The 23241-nt window shown below is 41.7% G+C and overlaps 1 protein-coding gene across 4 annotated transcripts in view; it reads left to right on the forward strand.

The window, feature by feature from the left end:
* Positions 1-3265: 3265 nt before the first annotated feature.
* The window catches only part of FNBP1L (formin binding protein 1 like), a 142216-nt gene continuing 122240 nt past the window's right edge, over positions 3266-23241 (forward strand). For 2 of the 4 annotated variants that reach the window (XM_073643214.1, XM_073643213.1), the window contains exon 1: positions 3266-3444. In XM_073643214.1, coding sequence (XP_073499315.1) covers positions 3421-3444 — 24 coding nt within the window. In that variant the 5' untranslated portion in view covers positions 3266-3420. The remainder of the gene's footprint in view (positions 3445-23241) is intronic. The other 2 variants (XM_073643215.1, XM_073643217.1) reach the window with 2 other exon arrangements.

Raw genomic sequence — 23241 nt, forward strand, 5'->3', positions numbered from 1 at the left:
TTTCACACAAAACTCCAAAAAATGGGCCAGACAAAAGTATAGGCACCCTCAGCCTAATACTTGGTTGCACAACCTTTAGCCAAAATAACTGCGAACAACTGCTCTGGTAACCATCAATGAGTTTCTTACAATGCTCTGCTGGAATTGTAGACCATTCTTCTTTGGCAAACTGCTCCAGGTCCCTGATATTTGAAGGGTGCCTTCTCCAAACTGCCATTTTGAGATCTCTCCACAGGTGTTCTATAGGATTCAGGTCTGGACTCATTGCTGGCCACCTTAGAAGTCTCCAGTGCTTTCTATCAAAACCATTTTATAGTGCTTTTGGAAGTGTGTTTTGGGTCATTGTCCTGCTGGAAGACCCTTGACCTCCGAGGGAGACCCAGCTTTCTCACACTGGGCCCTACATTATGCTGCAAAATTTGTTGGTAGTCTTCAGACTTCATAATGCCATGCACACGGTCAAGCAGTCCAGTGCCAGAGGCAGCAAAGCAACCCCAAAACATCAGGGAACTTCCGCCATGTTTGACTGTAGGGACCGTGTTCTTTTCTTTGAATGCCTCTTTTTTTTCCCTGTACACTCTATGTTGATGCTTTTTCCAAAAAAGCTCTACTTTTGTCTCATCTGACCAGAGAACATTCTTCCAAAACATTTTAGGCTTTCTCAGGTAAGTTTTGGCAAACTCCAGCCTGGCTTTTTTATGTCTCAGGCGAAGAAGTGGGGTCTTCCTGTGTATCCTACCATACAGTCCCTTTTCATTCAGATGCCGACGGATAGTACGGGTTGACACTGTTGTACTCTCGGACTGCAGGGCAGCTTGAACTTGTTTGGATGTTAGTCGAGGTTCTTTATCCACCATCCGCACAATCTTGCGTTGAAATCTCTCGTCAATTTTTCTTTTCCGTCCACATCTCGGGAGGTTAGCCACAGTGCCATGGGCTTTAAACTTCTTGATGACACTGCGCACGGAAGACACAGGAACATTCAGGTCTTTGGAGATGGACTTGTAGCCTTGAGATTGCTCATGCTTCCTCACAATTTGGTTTCTCAAGTCCTCAGACAGTTCTTTGGTCTTCTTTCTTTTCTCCATGCTCAATGTGGTACACACAAGGACACAGGACAGAGGTTGAGTCAACTTTAATCCATGTTAACTGGCTGCAAGTGTGATTTAGTTATTGCCAACACCTGTTAGGTGCCACAGGTAAGTTACAGGTGCTGTTAATTACACCAATTAGAGAAGCATCACATGATTTTTCAAACAGTGCCAATACTTTTGTCCACCCCCTTTTTTAGGTTTGGTGTGGAATTGTATCCAATTTGGCTTTAGGACAATTCTTTTTGTGTTTTTTCATTGAAGACAAATTAAATGAAGAGAATAATACCAAAGAATTTGTGATTGCAATCATTTTCACGAAGAAACTGAGTATTATCTGACAGAATTGCAGGGGTGCCAATACTTTTGGCCACCACAGTAAGTGCCAAGACTTACGTCTAATTACCAGCATGCATTGCACTGTACTGTACACCACTGTAGCGTCTTTTAACAGCTTAAGTTTTCCAAAGACATGAAGAAGGTAAAACAAGTGATATGACCATTCTTCAGGTAGTTTCTGCTTGGAAGATGCTCACTAGTATACACAAGTAAAAAAAACAAACAACGGCTTCAAAGAGTTTAGGATGCTAAAAGACTCTTGAGGACAAAAGAGGCAGATTTACTCTTGTCTAAGTCTAAGGCTATGTGCACATAGTCTTTTTGTTGAGTGTTCGGTGCAGAAACTGAGTGGAAACACAAAGTTTTTGAGAGTTTTGGAGGGTTTCCTTTCAGTTTTTGCTGCAAAACCTACTGGAAATACTCCGTGTGCACATACTCTAAGGCCGGAATCACAGTAGTATAAAGCATTCGATGCGAGAGCTAATGACACTCGGATCCAGCTCTGCTGCGAGCAGGAGCTGAGTGTCAGTGCTCTGATCCCCTCGCATCAGAGAATCCCAGCACAGGTGCAGGGGAGGTGGAGAAAGTAATTTCACCATCTCCTCCATTGCCGGCGTCCGCAGGAATCGCACTGCACTTGGGTGACATTCGAGTGCAGTGCGGTTTCACACGCACCCATAGACTTATATGGGTGCATGCGCTCCGAATTCCACATGCAATCGCAGAATGCTGCATTTTTTTTTTCAGTCTGATCTCAATCTGATCTGAGCTGAAAAAAAACAAACGCAGATGAGCACAGAATCATAGAATAACATTGGTCTGAATGCAATCCGATTGCATTTGTCTGATTTATTCGCAAGTATGAGCGACTAAGGCTACGTTCCCACAATGATAATTTGTTGCGTTTTTGACGCTGCATATTTTTTGCTGAAACTATTTTGAGAAAGATTCCTAGAATCTAAACATCAACTGTCGCAAGAAACTACCTTCTCCCTGTGGATGAACCGCTTGTGCCTTTGTATGACAAACTTCACGATATGTGCATAAGTTGACTGTGCAGTGAATTCTTCCTTGGATAACGGTATGTGCACACTGAATTTTCGGAGCGGAATTCAAAGTTTTTGAGGAGGATTTGGAGCGTTTTTTAACAATTTCTGCTCAGAAAACTCAGCAAAAAGACCCTCTGGAGTTGCGCAGAAATTTTGTGACTTTTAGCGTCTTCATGCAAGTTTCTCCCAGCTCTGGGGCGAGACGGGGATGTGGTGACCGCCGCTTGTCAAATCCATTCTCTGGTAGGATTTGTGGCGAGGCGCACAGAGAGGTGTACTCCGCTCAGGATGCATAAGGAGACGCTTTCCTTTTCGGAGCGTGACTCCAGCACATCTTCCCATCCAGACCGCTGTGCACAATACCGCTCCTGATGAATCGGCCTTTAGTGGACACATGCCAACGCCACTTAGACGCATCTTATCTCACCAGTCGCCATGCCTATCCCAGCTCCTCTCATTTCGGCAAAGATGGTGTGACAGCGCCAACAGTCTAAATATTTGTGCAACACAAAAATGTTTGCGACATATTAAGGTGATTTATACCAGAATTCAGGGTCAAACACCTTGAAGAGTGGGGATCTGAGGCTTTCTGCTGAGTTTTTGGAGCAGAAACTCCAAGTTTTTGAGGAGAATTTTGGAGAGTTTCGGTGTGAACACCCTCATATGGGCAGTGCAGAAAGTGTCGTCGCCGAGTACTAGTCACCTATGTCCTCCACCTCCCTGCCTGCCTCCTCTTCCTGCCCATCCCAGCCTTCTCCTCCTCCTCCAGGCCATTCCCGCCTCCTCTCTCCTCCCTCTAAGGACTTGCTCCCCCTCCTTCCCAATCTTCACACAACACAAGGAAGGAGACACAAGCAGCAAGACACAGCCGCCCGTCCTCCCTGTGCACTCACACCCGGACACAGCAGTGCTCTGCCCCACTACACCCAGCAGCCGGAGCCATGAGCTGGGGCACGGAGCTGTGGGTAAGTGTGTGCCCTCTGCTGCGGGCGCTTTTGTTTCCTGGCAGGGGTGTGAAGGTGATTTGGAGGTAGTGCGGCTGCAGCGCCAGGTGCTGCACTTTGTACACACTGCATGCGGTGGCGACGGCGGCGGCTTCCTCCCGTGCATGCTGATGAGAGCTGCTAGTTTGGGGTCTGACTGGGGCCATTGTGTGGCTGCATTGTGTGCGGGGTGCGCAGCCAGGTGAAGGGCGGCTTTTGTCTCCCTGCCTGGAGCAGACAGATCACACCCTTTCTTTCATCTCCTCTTCCTGGCTGCAGTCACTCTCTCTCTCTCTCTCTCTCCCCACATTTTGGGCTCGTCCTTCTCTATAGTGGGCACCATGCCCCGATCTTGCTGCATGTAGGCAATAATTAGGTGCATTACTATAATGATCACATGCAGAAGTGATCACCAGAGGCACAACCCCCCCCCCCCATTATCTAGAGGCACAATCCCCCCATTATCTAGAGGCACAATTCCCCCCCCCCATTATCTAGAGGCACAATCCCCCCATTATCTAGAGGCACAATTCCCCCCCCCCCCACATTCTGCTCTTTCTTCCCAAATCCATTGTTTGTTTCTTTTTGTGTGTGCAAACAATGCCGAGCGATGGTGTGTAATCCCATTATAATAATATACCTGGTTATTACAGCAGTCTGTATTACGCACACTTACACTCTGGCATTGGAGATGAACAGTTGTCTATTATAACCCCCAATTCTGGGCCCCTGTATGTCAATTAGTGCCAGGAGTTCTCAGGGGCCGAGCTCGTCTCTGTCCCAGGATATATCTTAACAGATAAAGAAGAGGGGATAATGTCGGCAGAATATCGATTTGGAATTCTGTATCTTATACGTCACAACGTGATGAAGGGTTTCTGCAGGCACAAGAATGAGACTCATAGACGATGGCTGTAACCATGTAGGATACTGGGAAATTGCATATAAGGTGATTCCCTAATTTACTGCTAGTAGCAGAAACCCTTCCTTTGGGAAGTGATTGGTCTCGTAATAAAGCAAATTAGTAATTTCCTCTGCTGTTGTCCAGTCAGAATACTGACTGCTGCTTATGATTGCATACAGGATCTGTATGACCCCCACAGATTTACATCATCATAGGGCTCTATGATGCACTGGGTTTGGTCCAGTAGAACCATAATAGGGTCTTAACCAGTCATGATGTGATTCAAGGCCTAAGATAAACTCTAGTTACTGATCGCGCAACTGGGAATCCAGTTTTGGGAACTTGGTAATACAATGTGATGAACATGATCATAGGGTGGAAGTGGTCACATCAATCAGGATATCATTATATATGGTTTATAGGCAGTGGTCTGAGAAAAGAGGTGGAAATCACTTCTGTTTCGACCTTTCCGGTAACTATTTCCTACATACTGTGGTATCACATGGCAGTAACACCACATGCAGAGTGAATCTGGGAAGAGGAAATGAGTCTGTGCTCTGTTTACTCACTGATTCATACTAGATCTGTAGAATAGATGGCTCCGCTCACATTCTCAGGTTTTTAATAGCTTGAAATGGGCAAAGACTGGTTCCTATTCATCCTTCCATGTTGCGTGCTCCAATATTGTAATGTGCATGCAAATATTTTGCTATGGTACAAACTATTTTCCATTCCTAAATATTCCAATACTAACGTTTGCATTGGTCGGAGCTTGGAAGTTCTTATGGTTGTAAAATATTATAAGTCTATAATGACTAAGGACAGAAGGTTATGTAAATGTTGTGAATCATTAGGATATTATTATTTTGTCATTACGAGTGGTAAGATTTATCCGTGATCATCCTAACTGTGGATTCGTCCTCGTGTTCCCCTTCGTTTTATTTAAAGGTTTGGACTTTCAGCGGTTTCAACTTGTTCCCAAATTAGAGAATCGGTCGCCTCTATACATGTTGGTTTTTGTAAATCAAAATTCTAAAGCTTCTCTGTAATTCCTCCTAGAAATATGAGAACATTGACAGATGAGTGTTTGAGGGGTGTCCCTACACAATCAGTGCTGATACTGTGTATGGATGCCCTTTTAGCAAGTGGAATGGTAACGCCCAGTTGTCAGTTGGCTAATAAATATCCAGGAGGAATAACAGAGGAACCAATCACAAGAAATGTCGTAGACATATGAAAGTGTTGCCATGTGCCTTGTACAGGTAGGAAGACTTTAGGGTCTTGCAACCTTCATGATGCTATAGACAAATCTACATTTGCCAGTAAAGCACATGTCAGCAGCACCAGATATGAGACCATGCCACAATGAGTGTATGGACCATGTATGGTGCTGAATGGTCTTTATGATTCAATAATGGGCATCCTGGTTACTACTGTATGGTGCCTCCATATATAATATGGTAATTTATGAGGTCTAATGTTCATGTTCCTCCTAGTCCTTACTTCTCACTCATGTCCCTGTTTTTGTCTTTCTTGCATACGAGAAAATAACTATTTCTCACCAATGTGCTGCATCCAATTTTCATTCATTTTTGGTCCCAAGAATTCATATTTACCATCAGGCATCGTTTTTTTTTTCTCGTATGCAAAAAAATAAATAAGTTACAAGCTTCTCCTGACCAATAAATAGCAAAAAATGGACAGCACACAGATGGGATTCATATGCTGTCCGTTTTTATCACTGACCCATTGTTTTGAATTGGTGATCTTGGGCCATGACCTGGGTCAAAAATAAACCTGCCTAATTTTTTCCGGTGAACACTCAGTCAGCAAAAGAACACTGAACCGCACCATAGAGTATAATTGGCGTATTGCTTTTATAATAGGTAGGTGAAGGCAGGCTCGGACCGGCCCACCGGAGAACAGAAGAATCCTCCGGTGGGCCCCTGTGAAGGATTACTAATGAGTAGTGGTTTTACCCTTTTTCTGCAAATTGTGAATCAAGGTATTATATAATCATTCATTAAATAAGCTAGCCAAATTAACATTACATAGAAGCAAAAGTACATTTGTTTACTAGGGTCAGATTAGTTTTGCATGTAGCTGGACAGTGGGCACAAGAATCAATGTTACTGGTGGGCCTTTACCAACCCAGTCCGGCACTAGGTGAAGGTCATATCTGAATGAGACTTTAGGGTATGGTCACATTGCGTTTTTGCTACATGTCGGCACTTCTGTCAAAAGCCCTGAAAAACGTGATTCGAGTGGACCACCTGAAGGGCCATGGACTTTAATGAGTAAAACTGCTATTTTTTTTTGCTCTCGGTTGCTGCAGTGTCTGGGCACAAAGGAGTTGTTGCCTTCATCAAAAATAGCCCATGGGTAGCTGAAGATAGGTTATATTTCCCCATTAACTGTTCAGACTATGGCCAAAATGACCCGTCAGAATATCCTGGAAGCTCCTAGATTTGCCTGGCTCTTGAGCTCTGTGCTATTAGTAGTAAAGCATTTAAGTATTTTTTTTTTGGAGTCACACTTAATCCTAATTGTTGTAAAGCGTAGCTTCAGTCAGAACGCAAAATTGAGCTGTGGGTGTAATCTATGTAGTTACTGCTAATTTGTGTCATTGTAACTCCAGAGGAAATCCTCTATTTGGGGATGCTATCCTTAGTATTATTTCTCATCAATGCCTTAGGAAAAACATAGCCAGCTGGGATGTCCAAATTACAGAGGCCAAAATCCACAGTCTGTGCTGCTAAAAACAATTTCCGATCTGATCTTGCAGAATTTTCAGTTGCTTCTTTCTCAGCTAGAACATATTGTGGCCAGGACGTCGGAGAGTGTCTTTTCAGGATATCCAAAGTCTGTTTTTGTTTAAATCTATATAGAAATCCTGTTCCTGATCTATTAAAGTATGTTGTACTGTAAATTACTAGATGACAGGTTCCATGATGATCGCATTAGAGATTTGCCTTTTTTTTTTCACATAAATCTTACAAATTCTTCGCGATTTGTACATTGGGATTATTCCAACATTTGTAAATGCTTTAAATGTGTTATACTATTAGGCCTTGGTGGATCTATCATTAGCATTGCAAAGCGGGCATCATGTTTCCAGCTTAGTCTCCTGGGCAGTGCTACTTTCCCTGTAGAGATGCTGAGATGTGGCTAACTTATGTCCTTTTTATTTATTTTTAATTTTAATTGCAAATTTCCACTCTTTACAATACAATTGGATACATTTATCTTTCAAAAGGTTTTGAAAAAATAAAAACAAACATGCATTGGTAGGGAAGTTTGTGAATAATAGGATTTTTATGGTGAAAACAATCGCTTATCTGCTAGATATAAAATTATATATTTATATATTAGTACAGACCAAAAGTTTGGACACACCTCATGTAAAGATTTTTCTGTATTTTCATGACTTATGAAAATTGTACATTAACACTGAAGGCATCAAAACTATGAATTAACACATGTGGAATTATATACTTAACAAAAAAGTGTGAAACAACTGAAAATATGTCTTATATTCTAGGTTCTTAAAGGTAGCCACCTTTTGCTTTGATGACTGCTTTGCACACTCTTGGCATTCTCTTGATGAGCTTCAAGTGGTAGTCACCGGAAATGGTTTTCACTTCACAGGTGTGCCCTGTCAGGTTTAATAAGTGGGATTACTTGCCTTATAAATGGGGTTGGGATGATCAGTTGTGTTGTGCAGAAGTCAGGTGGATACACAGCTGATAGTCCTACTGAATAGACTGTTAGTCAGTCCGAAAAATTGGGGACACTTTCCAAGTTTTCCCAAGTGCAGTTGCAAAAACCATCAAGCACTACAAAGAAACTGGCTCACATGAGGACCGCCCCAGGAAAGGAAGACCAAGAGTCACCTCTGCTTCTGAGGATAAGTTTATCCGAGTCACCAGCCTCAGAAATCGCAGGTTAACAGCAGCTCAGATTAGAGACCAGGTCAATACCACACAGAGTTCTAGCAGCAGACACATCTCTACAACAACTGTTAAGAGGAGACTTTGTGCAGCAAGCCTTCATGGTAAAATAGCTGCTAGGAAACCACTGCTAAGGACAGGCAACAAGCAGAAGAGACTTGTTTGGGCTAAAGAACACAAGGAATGGACATTAGACCAGTGGAAATCTGTGCTTTGGTCTGATGAGTCCGAATTTGAGATCTTTGGTTCCAACCACCGTGTCTTAGTGCGACGCAGAAAAGGTGAACGAATGGACTCTACATGCCTGGTTCCCACCATGAAGCATGGAGGAGGAGGTGTGATGGTGTGGGGGTGCTTTGCTGGTGACACTGTCGGGGATTTATTCAAAATTGAAGTCATACTGAACCAGCATGGCTACCACAGCATCTTGCAGCGGCATGCTATTCCATCCGGTTTGCGTTTAGTTGGACCATCATTTTATTTTTCAACAGGACAATGACCCCAAACACACCTCCAGGCTGTGTAAGGGCTATTTGACCAAGAAGGAGAGTGATGGGGTGCTACGCCAGATGACCTGGCCTCCACAGTCACCAGACCTGAACCCAATCGAGATGGTTTGGGGTGAGCTGGACCGCAGAGTGAAGGCAAAAGGGCCAACAAGTGCTAAGCATCTCTGGGAACTCCTTCAAGATTGTTGGAAGACCATTTCCGGTGACTACCTCTTGAAGCTCATCAAGAGAATGCCCAGAGTGTGCAAAGCAGTCATCAAAGCAAAAGGTGGCTACTTTGAAGAACCTAGAATATAAGACATATTTTCAGTTGTTTCACACTTTTTTGTTAAGTATATAATTCCACATGTGTTAATTCATAGTTTTGATGCCTTCAGTGTAGATATATTTGTCTGTATAAATTGTCCAATTTTTATCCGGTAAGAAGGAAAGTCAAGACTATTGCTCCCTCATCGGAGAACAGTTTTCTGTAGGAACTTTCTCCTGTGCTTTGTATAGAAGACCTGCCCTTTAAACAGAGCAAATAGTAGAGAGTGAGTAACCTGCTGACAGCTGCCTTTTTAGGGCTTTGTTATCTTTCCTATATGTTTTTTTTCACCTGTTGACACATCCTGGGGAGAGGGATCTTATGTAGTACTAGTTTGCTATATCTGGATCTGGCATGTTTCGTTCTTTAATATTTACTTGTATATATTTGGTGCATATAAAGATTTTCCTCTTGAAATAAGTGACTCTTTCAGCCACCGTTTGCGCTCTTTCCTATAATGACAGGCCATGTATCATAGAATCATATAATGGTAGAGTTGGGGGGGACCTCCTGGGTCATCTGGTCCAACCCCCTGCTCAAAGCAGGATTCACTAAACCATCTCAGACACATATCTGTCCAGCCTCTGTTTGAAGACGTCCATTGAAGGGGAACTCACCACCTCTCGTGGCAGCCTGTTCCACTCATTGATCACCCTAACTGTCAAAAAGTTTTTTTCTAATATCTAACCTGTGTCTCCTCCCATTCAGTTTCGTCCCATTGCTTCTAGTCTTTCCTTGTGCAAATGAGAATGAAGATGATCCTTCTACAATGTGACAGCCCTTGAGATATTTGTAGACAGCTATTAAGTCTCCTCTCAGTCTTCTTTTTTGCAAGCTAAACATTCCCAAATCCTGTAACCGTTCCTCATAGGACATAGTTTGCAGACCGGTCACCATTCTGGTCACTCTTCTCTGAACCTGCTCCAGTTTGTCAATATCTTTTTTTAAAATGTGGTGCCCAAAACTGGACGCAGTATTCCAGATGAGGTCTGACCAAAGAGGAGTAAAGTCCGATAATGACTTCACGTGATCTAGACTGTATGCTTCTGTTAATACATCCCAGAATTGTATTTGCCTTTTTTGCTGCTGCATCACACTGTTGACTCATGTTCAGTCTATGATCTATTAGTATACCTAAGTCTTTTTCACATGTACTGTTGCTTAGCTCTATTCCTCCCATTCTGTATATGCTTTTTTCATTTTTATTGCCCAGATGTAGTACTTTGGTTTTTAACAGGGAAAAATGCATTCTGTTAGTTACTGCCCACTGCTCCAGTTTATTTAGGTCTTTTTGAATCCTCTCTCTCTTCTCTAGTATTAGCTATCCCTCCCAGCTTTGTGTCATCAGCAAATTTAATCAGTTTACCCACAATTCCTTCATCTAAATCATTGTTAAAGATGTTGAACAATACAGGTCCTAGGACAGAGCCACTTGAGACATTCATCCAACTGGATGTGAAGCCATTTACAACCACCCTTTGAGTCCGATCACTAAGCCAGTTATGAATCCACCTAACAGTGGCCTTGTCCATTCCATACTTGGTAATTTTTTCAATAAGGATGGTGTGAGATACTTTGTCAAATGCTTTGCTGAAGTCAAGATATACTATATCTACAGCATTTCCCTGATCCACCCAGTCAGTGATTCTGTCATAGAAGGAAATTAAGTTAGTCTGACATGACTTGTTAGTTACAAACCCATGCTGACTCTGGTTAATCACTTCATTCTTATCCAGGTACTTACATACATGTTGTTTAATAATTTGTTCAAAGATCTTTCCTGGTATAGAAGTCAGACTCACCGGCCTATAGTTCCCTGGGTCCACCTTCTTCCCCCTTCTGAAGATAGGAACAACATTTGCTCTTCTCCAGTCTTCTGGGACTTCTCCTGTTCTCCAAGAATTTTCAAAGATTATGGAGAGTGGTTCTAAAATTTCTTCTACGATCTCCTTCAGTACTCTGGGGTGTAATTCATCTGGACCTGGAGACTTGAACTCATTTATGTTAGCTATGTAATCCTGCTTTGGAGAGTATATCTGAGCACAACCTTCTTCTTGCCTAATAACCTGTAGCAATAGTTCCTAATAACTGAGAAAGTTCTCATCTGTGCGTTATATTCTTAGAATATTGCACTGTGTGTGTAACGCGTAGCAATTGACGATTCTGTAGAAATATTATTAAATGATTATTCTTAACTTGACAAATTAACACTTATGCACAGGATAGGCTATAATTTTCTGTTCACTGGGGGTCCAAACAAAGGGATCCCTATCAATCCTGAGAACGGGGCTCTGAAATGCCCCCGTTACAACTTATCAGCTATCCTGTGATTGCCAGTTTTGGAATATCCCTTGTTTTACTGACAATGTAACACAGAAGTTTTGTCAAAAGTGTCAATGCAATATTAAAACCTTAAAGTGCTTTTATGGATGTGGCACGTATCCATAACTGCATTTCCGACATAATAGAAATGAGGTATCACTTTTGGGTTAAGGAATGAAAAGAGCTGCACAAATATAATAAACCCTCATTGAGCTAGATCAATAAAGTGTTTATGCCTCCTCAGCACCTCTTGTCACTGGAGCCACAACCTGTATTCATATCTTCTGCGCTTATATATCTGTACCTTCATAGAAAATTCTACACTTTCTGCACCACGTTCCTTACATCTTTAAAGGGCTGTTCCCACTATAATATATGGGTGATACGCCCATATATTGTCGCTCTACATAAAAGTAGAGCGACAGGGCGCATGCATGCAGGCTCATTATCTTGAGATGGTGGGTGCAGTATGGAGAAAGGTGGGTTTAGGACCCCTACTCTTAATTGCTGGGAGCCCTAGCAGTCTTTTATTACCTATCAACAGGACCCATTTCTTTTGTGGAGGAAAAAGACCTTTAAATTCTAATAATGGTTGTATGCAATGAGCAAAAAAAAAATGGTTGCTTCCTCCTAGAGTGAATTGATAGGATCCTGGTTCATTGCGGAGTCAGTAATTGGTGGCCGCTGGATAGGCCTGGTGAAGTTACCACATGCCCGGTGCTACGTCATTGTTGCAGCGTGATACACACGTGATGTCACACCAGGCTGGTTAATCAAGAGGAGCCGGGCATCCTGGCGGGCAGGAGGTTTGTTGGGCTCCTGTCCAGTGGGTCTTGCAAGTCCATTCTCTCATCTCCAACTTACAGACCTAAAGTGGTGCGGTTTCTGGTACAAGGTGGCCATCATTTCTGCTTTAACCCTTTTCATATATATCTCAAATACTGCACCAGAGATGAGCGGATCAATTCGTGAGACTCTGGTCCATTGGCTTCGTCTGTAGTCCCCGGCCTCTGTGTACAGGAGGCTTGCCAATATCTTATCTTCCAGGGAAGATTTGTGAGCCTCCCGTCCAGTGGCCACAGACTACTGACCTGACCTATTGACTAAAAGTCCCATGAATCGATTCGACCATCGCTAACTGCACCCATGAAATCTAAAGACCCATTCTGTTGGCTTTATGGGTACCGGTTATTCCAGCTGGCATGCCTCCTAGATGGTAATTCGTTGTGATGGCTGCCTGCTATCAGTGTCAGGAGGCATGTAACGTGACATGATGCAAGGGCATCTGTAGCATTAACACTATAAGGCTAATCAACCCAGGAAGGTGAGAAAAAAAGCTCTCCTCCATATCCAGTGCTGCTCCTCTGTACTCGGCTGTGTCCCCTGGGATCAGCATTTGGTGAGGTGTCATGAGCTATATATTCTGAGATTGAAAACCTATTCCGAAAGTGTGTGACTTGTTTCCACAGGGTATTTTGTATTGTCAGTTGGATTTACATGCAGATTTTGCTACTGATTTCACACTTTGCAATAATTAATGTAGAAAGCATGCTGTGATTTTAGTCTTGCAAAGATAGACTTGGTGGGGGTCCCTCTGATTGGATATTTATGACATATTGGATTAATATGCTTAATGATGTTAAAACCCTTTGCCATTTGCAATAAATATGTATTTATTTACCTGGTGTAAAAGTCGCTGTTCTCCTGAATCTGATGATGTTTTTCTTTTGTTCCTGCGCCTCTCCATTCCTGAGATATGGAACTTACTTCCTTGTATAGAAATTGTTAACCAAGAGGGCGCAGAGAAGAGTTGATGACCACACCCACTTGGCTTAAAATACTAGATTTTTATACAGAAATGAAGGAGCCATATCTCAGGAATGGAGAGGCGTAGAAATAAAAGAAAAACATCGCCAGATTCAGGAGAACAACAGCATTTACACCAGATGAAAAAAAAAACCAACAAAACAAACACATTTCTGGCAAGTGACAGATTCTCCTTAAAGACCATATTGTAGACCGGTGGCGTCGCTGGTCAATACCTTGTCTATCTTTAGGTTTATTAAGCCATTGACAGTCTGTTGTGACCTTTTGAGCTCGGCGCACATAATGGAGTGTAATTCGCCCCTTACACAGGTCCCATGGGTTAATAGCATTACGTTGACTCATGCAGTGTGCAGGGCATTAGTCTGCCACTCTGAGCTGGCAGTAACTCGAGGAACAGGCATGACTTGTACGACCTGGTTGGGAGTCCAGAACCCCATGGATGTAATTTGAGCACCTCCAGTACCCGGCACAGGATGTCGTGGATTACAGCCTGAGATCACTGAATATTTGTGCAGTGAATCAGATTTTTGCAGTGTGCGTTCCTTCGTTTTATTTATGCATGAAATAATTCCTTGCATATATTTTGTCTTTGCCAAGTCTGTAAACGAGATGTGCCGCTGTACAGATGAGACTTGCCGGATCCTATATATGTATAAAATATTTTAACTTCCCCCTGCATATAAAAGGACGCCCTCAATACTTTTATAGTTGCCATGACAACGAGCGAATTCCGAAGCAGAGAACACACGCACTGTGCATTTGGATATTCCTCAGATATGCCAGTATCATTTGGCATCGGCCCCTGCTATGACGCCGGAGTGCAGACGGCTCAGGCGCGATTCTTACAAAGAGGCTGCTTTCCCGACATCTTAAATAGATTTCCAGCTGAATCGGTGCAGATGATTAAAATAACATTTTCTATTATGTTTGCCGTTACCTTGGTTAGTAATTCAATTTGTAGGATTTAAAGGAACCCCGGCGTTGAGAAATCACAACTCCCTATATATAGTAATGCAGTGTCGGGGAGATCTTGTTCGCTTTTGCCATTTTCACATGATTTTCTCATGCATTCCTTACATTATATTTCCGTTAATCAGAGGCTCCCGTATGATTATACTCGATTTTACCTAATGGCTGATTTGCATTGCAAACCCATTGCTAGTCTGTGGGGAAGTGAGGTTGGGTGTGAAGGATAAAGTTGACTATTTAGACATGTGAAGAATGGAAAGGCCGCATGTATAGGATGTATAGCAGCGCAGGTGAATGAGTCTTCTGATGCCAGCACCATTAATCTTTCTGAGAATTTCTTAGAATCAATTTTTGGAGCAGAAACTCCAAATCCTCCTCCAAAAACTCCATGTGAACACACCCTTAGAAATGCGTGGCTTTCGGTCAGTTCATTTTACTGGTACGGTGTATGTTCATCATCATTTGCCGTTTAGAAAAAGACCTTTATAGCCACTATAAGAGAATTATGAGTTGGTTAAGGAATCTCATCTCTTTGCTACAGCACAGAGCCGATATAATAAGAATATATTATTCTAGAGGACCTGTCCTGTGCTGAATGATTAAGACTATGTATTGATTTGAGTAGGCACTCATCACATGTTATTCTATGGGGCCGTGCACATATCCTATTTTTTTTTTTTTCCTTTCGACTGAGTTGGTCTGAGGGGAAAAAATATCGCAGTATGCACGAGTTGCATCCAATCATACTTTCATGTCGGAGTCTGATTTTCATGGACAGACTGAATGGAGAAGATAAAGAATTTTATTTTTTCTATTCTCATCCTAAAAAATCTGATCACACTCTGATCGATACTTCCTTCCATGTTTTTCTAAAGGATTTTTCTTGGATGTTTTTTTTTTTTTAATTACATTTGCAACATGCGATTTCTGCCTCAGAGAAGTCTATAGGGGAAAAAATAGTCCTACCTAAAGTATGCTGCACAATAAAAAATGAAAGCAATCAAGAACCTGATCCGGCTGCGTAGAACAGCACTCCTGATATTGCACATCAGCGGAAACGGACGATTTCAACCATAATGAGCTACGATTGTCTTTTTCGACTGATCACTGACCAATAAAAGTACATTCACATTCAAAATGCCGGTTAGACATATTGGAGCTTTTGGGACGATGATGATCGCTGGCTGCGTCATTGGTGGAAGAAATTCAACAGGTACTGTCTGATATGGTTTGATTTTACTTATTTTTCTCTAACAACCGTCCAACCGAGAATTGGTATTCGTTAGTCCATTTTTGGCTGATGTGTAATGTGGCGTCCCACAGGAAGCCCCAGCTCGGTCCGGCGTCCTTGTTGGTTCTGTACATTTTATAGAGTGCATGGGTTATAGCATACACGTTCAGTGTTTTCGTTGGAAATGTTTTTGTTCTCTACAGTTTTGGATTCTTCAGGATATCCTGTCCTTACCTCGGTTGCACCGATAGCAGAGCGTGCACTATGTATATTTAATGAGCAGCTCGTTCCCTTACATGTGTTCTTCTGTCTGAGGCTCCGCTTACATCTCCTTTTTTCAGCCACGTCGGAGGTATACAGTGGGATTATTCTACGACTTATACTCCAATGAGCCCTAGGCCTGTATTCAACCAGCATGTGCCAAAAGAGTAGTAGCACTTGTCGGAGAATACATCTGACGTATTGTGTCTGTAAAACAAGATGTGGATAGAGCCCAAGGCTCTCTTGAGTTCACATTTCTGTTTTCTGTCCCAATATAGAACCAAAAAAACAAAAAATGATGGCGGTTTCAGAAGTGTCACATGATGGACACCACGCCGCGCCTTACCTGCTGTACCTGTGCTGTGGGATAAGACATGCAGGGGACGCATGGTTTGGGCTTGCCGCTGTGGTGGCCATCTTGGACGCAGATGGAACGGAGGTCTTATCTGAGCACATAAAACAGGTCCCTGGGGTGCATGACTGTACAAAAGAAATGTATAGTCCCTACTCAGTCACAGGGTAGAGAGTCACTTTAAAATGCATCTATTACCAGATTTTGAAAAATATATTGCATACTTTATTAAATAGATCTTAGACCACATGAGGCTAATGTACTTACTATAAAATTTGTCAGAATGCCTGTGTGATCCTCTTTGATCGTTAGCAAATGTGATATTAAATGAGAATGTCTAGATGGACTCGTAAAAAGCTAATATAATTAGCCATTCTGACATGTATCAAAGTAAACACAACAGCCTCATCAGGTCTAAGGGAACTATTTAATAAAACGTGCATTTTATATGGTGAATGATCTGCTTTAACAATCATAGCAGTTCTGCTTATTGCTATGCATCCCTTCACATGTGATGACAGCTGCAGACTTGATGAAAATCTGAAAGCAGATTTAACTCTTTAGCCAGAAGTCGCCTTTTTTCCTGACTGTCTGCACAAATCATTTAGACGGTTTCCTTAGGTATGGGAATAATAGTGTTTCTAGGGTTTGTATTACTGGTCTCCAATTGACTGTGAATGTAACCAGAAGATCCCTGTGCATCGCTGCACATTTACCAGATACGTCTGCAAAATGTAATTGTTTTATTTTCCAGGCACCGGCTGCATTAATAACTTCCTCCCTGCAGAGAATTATCTTTTACTGTCCCTTTATAGGTTGCTCCAGATTATCATGTCTTCTCGGTCATATCAAAGTTGTGCATTTTATAGTTTATTGATATTGCAGGAGTAATCTCAAGATCCTGAATGAGGACACTGTAGCTCTTGCCGAGTACAAGGAGACAAACACCTCCGCATTTTTTTTTTTATGTCACTGGTCTTCTTTTTTTTATTTTTTTTGTAATCTTTGTAATGATGACACTTGTTGAAAATATATCTATCATGCAATTGTACAATATTAATGGTTTAATCAGAAACGTCCTATATGGCTGAAATGATGAAACGCAACCCTTCCACCATATATGGGCTTGTTCACACACTTGTGTTTTTTTTCTTGTGAAAAAGAAAAAAAAAACTGCTGTGTTTTACAGTCCCAGCAAAGTGAATGCGATTTCTGAGACGCTGCTTCCTTTTTCCTTGCAGATTTAAATATTCAGAAAGTCGATTCTTTCAGAATATTTGCAGTGTTTTTTTTCACCCATTTAATTGAATGAGTAAAAAAAAAATGCGGCAAAAAAGTTCTTATTTTGTGCAGCGTTTTTCCTGCCAACCCTCTGGTTTCAGCAGCAGAAAAATCTGCTGTAAACACTAATGTCTGCACATACCCATAAGGTGAACTCTGTTATAACTTTCTGATCAGACCCACAGGTATTGTTTTGCTGCAGGACAGGGGGGTAGCAGTGCCATACCCTGTTCCTCCATACAGCAGGACTCTGTGAAGATAATTAGCAGATGAAACAAAGCAGATTAGTAGGGCTCACATGGTAGGCTGGTAAAGATTAGTTAAACCCTTTGACTGCCAGACGGCATAGTGCATTATAGCCTGACATTATATCCATTGTTCTTTTCCTGCTGATAATCCTCTCTTCCTGGTAACTGGTTTGTGTAAAATGTGAGTTTTAGAATTGTCCTCAAATTATAAGAAAAGAAAACAATTTTGCTTTGGATACATGTAGCTGCTCTTAATGCTGACCATAGCAGATAGATGTCTATTCATGAACTTTACTCCTTTCAGGGGTATTGTCTTTATAATCTGAACCGATCACCTATCTATAGAGTCACACTTACCCAACAAATTTTAAGTGTCCTTTTGGGACACCACCCTTGGTCTGACTTACTCTATATAGAAAAAAGAATAGGGGCGCACATCATTGAATTCAGATTTTTTTAATTCTGTCCCATTGCCACAAGTGTATAAAATTCAGACCCCTGCCAATCCTTCTGCCTTTACTAGCATTTGTAAAAGTATAGGTCGTCTAAAACAGCTTACTGAATTCTAAATTTTATGAAATTTCTTCCCTCCTAAATATTCTACCATCAACTAAGTGATACTATAGAAAAATGTAAGTTTAGGAACCACAGCGACTGGTCACTGTCACAGTGTATAAAAGTCACCAATGCTTTGCGGACTCAATAACTGCAAAGCTTCAAACCTCCTCTGTCATCAGAAACTGTGTGCCGAGAACGTCATGTCCTGGGTTTCCACAGGCGATTGGATGCCTTCATGCCTTACATCACCAAGCACAATCCCAAGTGTCGGATGGATTGATGTGAAGCACATTGCCACTGGACTTTGGAGCAGTGGAAACGAGTTCTGTGGAGTGACGAATTGCACTTCTCTATCTGGCATTTGATGGACTAGTCTGGCTTTGCTGAATGCCAGGAGAACGTTACCTACTTGACTGCATTGTGCCCACTGTAAGGTTTAGTGGAGTAGGGATAATACTATGGGATTGTTTTTCAAGGCTCTGCCTAGGTCCCTTTTGCTTCCAGTGAATAGAAAGCCTAATGCTTCAAAATGTTTGAGAAGGCCCCTTTCTGTTCTTGGTCAATAAAGAATTGGTTGGGTGAGTTTGGTGGAACAGCAAAACCGGCTAGAATGTGCCCTGATCTTAAATCCTTCGAACACATTTAAGATGAACTAGAACTTAGATTCTGAGTCTGGCCTTCTACTCCAGAAAATGCTCTTCTGAGTGAATGGGCAAAACTTCCCACAAACACATCCAAAATCTTGCAGGAAGTCTTCCCAGAAGAGCAGGAGCTGTTGTAACAGCAAGGGAGGACCAACTTCATATTAATGCTTATGGCTTTAGAATGGGATGTCCTAAAAGCTCCTGTTATTAAATAGGTGTCCCAATGCTTAGTGCCTCTGTAACATAACATACATAATTTTACTTTTGCCCATATAGTGTATCTTATATATAACATAGGAACTCACAGGAAATGGATCACACAGAATTTTTGGTAGTGGAAATGTTTCCTGGTAATACATTATGTAGTATAAGTATTGTGGATGACTTTTCCCAAACTCCTCATTGTACCATACATTAGAAATCTTCAGCATGTTAACTTGTGCTGTGGATATCACTATACAAATGGGGAAATGTGTGGAAATCCTGCAACGAAACCCACAGTGGAAAGGTCCTGTAAGAACAAGCACTTTAAGGATAAATTCACATGCAGCTGATAAAATACAGGTAGTTTCTATTTGTCGTAGACTGACAATAATGGGTGTTGAGCAATTGGTTTCTGCTGTATCATGTCAAAGTGCATGAGGCAGCAGGTAAATCCTGCTGCGGGATTAAATCCTTCCTCGGAGTGACGTTTCTTCACTCCTGTCATTGTCTGCCGCTGTGTGCAGATCTTGTTGAGCCAGTGGGGGCTCTGGAAAATCTTCATTTTAGCACATTTCTCTCCAGAGTAATGTGCAGATATCAACTGCATAAATGATCTGTCAATATCGTTTGTGACAACAGAGTCTAATGCTCCCTTATGAGTTTCTTAGTCATAGCATTTTATAAGAGAAGTGACAATCATTATGGCTGCTATTACGGTTCTCATAGGGATTGTCGCCCAGGTTGCCCACAATCACGCAGAACTAGGCGGATGTGCTGCTCATCAGACTATGAAAGCTGCTATAGTAATCCTATAGGAAGCTGTAATGTTAATCATATTGCTCTAATTAATCAGAGGCTGAATATCCTTCTAATACAAGACAGAAGATGCCTCAGATGCTTCACGTTTCCGATGGTTGCAGTCATCTCTTTGGCTTTCTTGGAATGTCCACATTCTGTTGTGAGTGAAATGGTTGAACATAGAAAGTTGGGTGCAGTGTACTCACCTTTACTATAGAGCTATTCATAGGCTGAGATCTAACTGGAAATATGTGTGAGATGTCACCCGTTCAGCATAGCTCATTTGTGAGCCAATGTTTTCTAGGAATTCTGTTTGCCGACAATTTTTTTTTTAAATTTGTTTCGAATTGTTTAATAAAAAATTCTGCATGTATTCAAAGCCAAAGATGTAAAGAGGGCTAATACACTTATTTGACAACCTTATTACGCCTTCATATGCTTAAATACCAAACAGCCATAATACAGCTTTGTGTGAATGGCTAAAGTACTTGATAAATTAAAGATGGGCTTGCTGAAGGTTTTGGAGTCGTCCTCGATTGCTGATTTGCGCCAATCCATACCTATCCTGTTTTAATCCGAGGAGCTCATCCACTGTCGTCACCAACCTCTCTTCACTAAAATTTGCTCCAAAGTAGCCATTCAGAGTATTTGGAATGGTGAGCCGGGAGCAGTACAAAATGGTGAAAATTTAGGGATATTTGGCTTGAATATCACATCACTAAACTCGTCTTTTAAGGCCTCACACACATTCAATGAAAGTAAATGGAACTTTATGACCATCTGATGAGTTTGGGGGCTTCCTAATTGTTTCCTGACAAATGTAATTGGAATTTCATTACCTGATTTTTTTTTTTCTTTTGTGGGGCGATAAGAGTCTGAAAGCCATGTGCTCCCTTATCCTCATACGTATGGCTATCTTGTGAGAGCTCGGCTATGTTTGGTGGCCATCTCACGTGCAGGGTCAGCTTTAAGACCCCCCCACACACACACACACACACACACACACACACACACACACACACACACACACACACACACACACACACACACACACACACACACACACACACACACACACACTAGATTGACGTTGGACTAACTGACAATATCATCAGGTTCAGCCGACAGTCCAATGTGTATGGGGGCACTGACGGATAATATATCTAAGATATGGAACCGACATATTTGTTTTTTACAGTTTTAGCAAAGTGGATGGGATTCATTGAAATCTCATGCACTGTGCTTTTATTTTACGCTCTGTAAACTGACCTCTGGTGCGTTTTTGAAATCTGCAACATGTCAGTTTCTCTTGCGGATATGCTGCGTTTTATGTACAGATCTATCCCATAGATTTCCCTTAGATGCTGAAAATCCACATGTAAAAAGCACATGACTGTATGAATTAAATATTGTCAAACACTAGGACGTATCAAAACAAAGAAGCTTATTTCAGACCTGACCTATCAAAAAGAGACAAAGCATTAAAAAATGCAAGAGACCTAATTTACCTAATGGGTGCAGAAAATCAGCAACATCAAAAACTAGCTAAATACTCCTCATAAGAACGCAGTGTATGGGCTGATTCCGACAAAACCCAAGACAGAAACAAAATTGACATATATACCCTTCTGTAAATAAATAAATAAAAGCAATAGGGCATATAAATAACATTGGGTACTTGGTAAGCACCATTTTTTGATAGAAAAAAAAAAAAGCGTAAAAGCAATCCCACCAGCGTCAAGGTGACCCAAATTGGGATGGTCCTAACCTCTAGTATTAAAACATTACAATGTGTCAGTGACTTGAGTGTGATTCTGACGTCTGTGGATCTCTGTCTGGTCACGGACTGCAATCAATGGACAGGCCACGAATTTTCTGACCAGAGTATGACTGCCTCATCGAAATACACGGAAACAGTCCTGCTCCGCTCTGGAGACCCGTAGCCTGTCCAAGATTTGACAGAGCGTGTGCTCCTGCGTATGGAGAGTTGGGCGAAATAGCTGCCGGACGAGCCATCATTTGGCGGACAGCTATCTAAAGTGTATGTGGGGGAGCTTTAGACTATGACATGGTGACCCTGCCTCTAAAATTGCAAGCTTGTGTGCATTGCTTTTATCTTTATCTTTTTATTATACCTAATTTCAGATTTTTGTGGCTGTCACTTTAAGCAGCAATTCTGTGGTCTGCAGAGCATTTAATTTTGCTTTCTGGTCTCTGCCCAGAGCTACTTGCTATTCTAGAGTTTGTGACGCCACAAGCTGCAAATTATTCCTAATGAATCTCATCTTGTGACTCGTACAGAGGCAACTTCACACTTCTGCTGTAATATTCATGAAAATCAAACACTGTGACAACCACGGCATTGACAACTTTGCTCAGAGCGTCCAGAGCTAAAATCGGATATTGTCTGTTTATCCAAATATCCCGTGGCATCAGATTGTGAACATCAGGAGAAAATGGAAATAAACTGAGAAGCAGCAAGTCTGTGTGCAAACTATTAACGGAGGAAATTCCCTTTAATATGTCATTAAGTCATAGATAGTATCAGAAATTTCCTTCTGTGTCATCGTGTGTAATGCCAAGTATGGCTGGTTAATGAGCGCTCCAGAAGCCAAACCCATCTGCCTCATATTATTCTGCAATCCGCCTGGGCTGGGTGGTGGCTTTAATGGCATTTTGGTGCAATTATCATGTTTTGTCCTTCACCCGCTCTTCACTTGACTACACCTTTGGTCTGTTAGGTCCACGCTTCTCAGCAGTTTTACATTTCTATGAGTGCAGTACATTGCTATCTGATATTCTGTAGGCACATGTATATTCATACAACCAGTGATGATGCCATAGACCAACGATGTCTCATAGAATATATATGTGAGTGTTCTTCCCTGGCATGGAGTTATAGTGCACATTGTAAGGATACTTTGTATCTTGCTGTCTTGGTGTGAGTAGGAAAAAGAAAATTCCATTGTACATAACTCACAACTTGAAACTGTCTACATTGTTATGGATACATTTCCTTCCAGATTCCTGAAACCACAAACACATCTGTTTGATATTCAGCGGAGGTCTGCAGAGCCTGCAAAGCCAAAGCACAATGGTACTTTAGGATACAATTGTGTCTACCACTGAAAATAGTGGAAATCATGGCTGTGCATACTAGTTTTCTCTTGGCATCTTGGATGAAAAGTACCAGTGCTAGTCTATGGGTCCATGAAAATCTTGGGACAGCACAGGTATGGCATCTGTGTTCTTTCCATGGTTAACATAGCAAAAGATAGAATCTTTGTAATCTATCCATACGTGAAAAACACTAATTGTACAACTGACACTCGGATCCAAAATACTGAAGACCATATTTTTTTTTTTTTTTTTTTTAGAAGGAATGGGGGTTTCTGGTTTCCTGTTATTGTAATT

Source organism: Phyllobates terribilis, unplaced genomic scaffold, assembly GCF_046119375.1.
Source record: "Phyllobates terribilis strain yellow unplaced genomic scaffold, ASM4611937v1 Scaffold_8__6_contigs__length_399053987, whole genome shotgun sequence".
NCBI classification, from domain to species: domain Eukaryota; kingdom Metazoa; phylum Chordata; class Amphibia; order Anura; family Dendrobatidae; genus Phyllobates; species Phyllobates terribilis.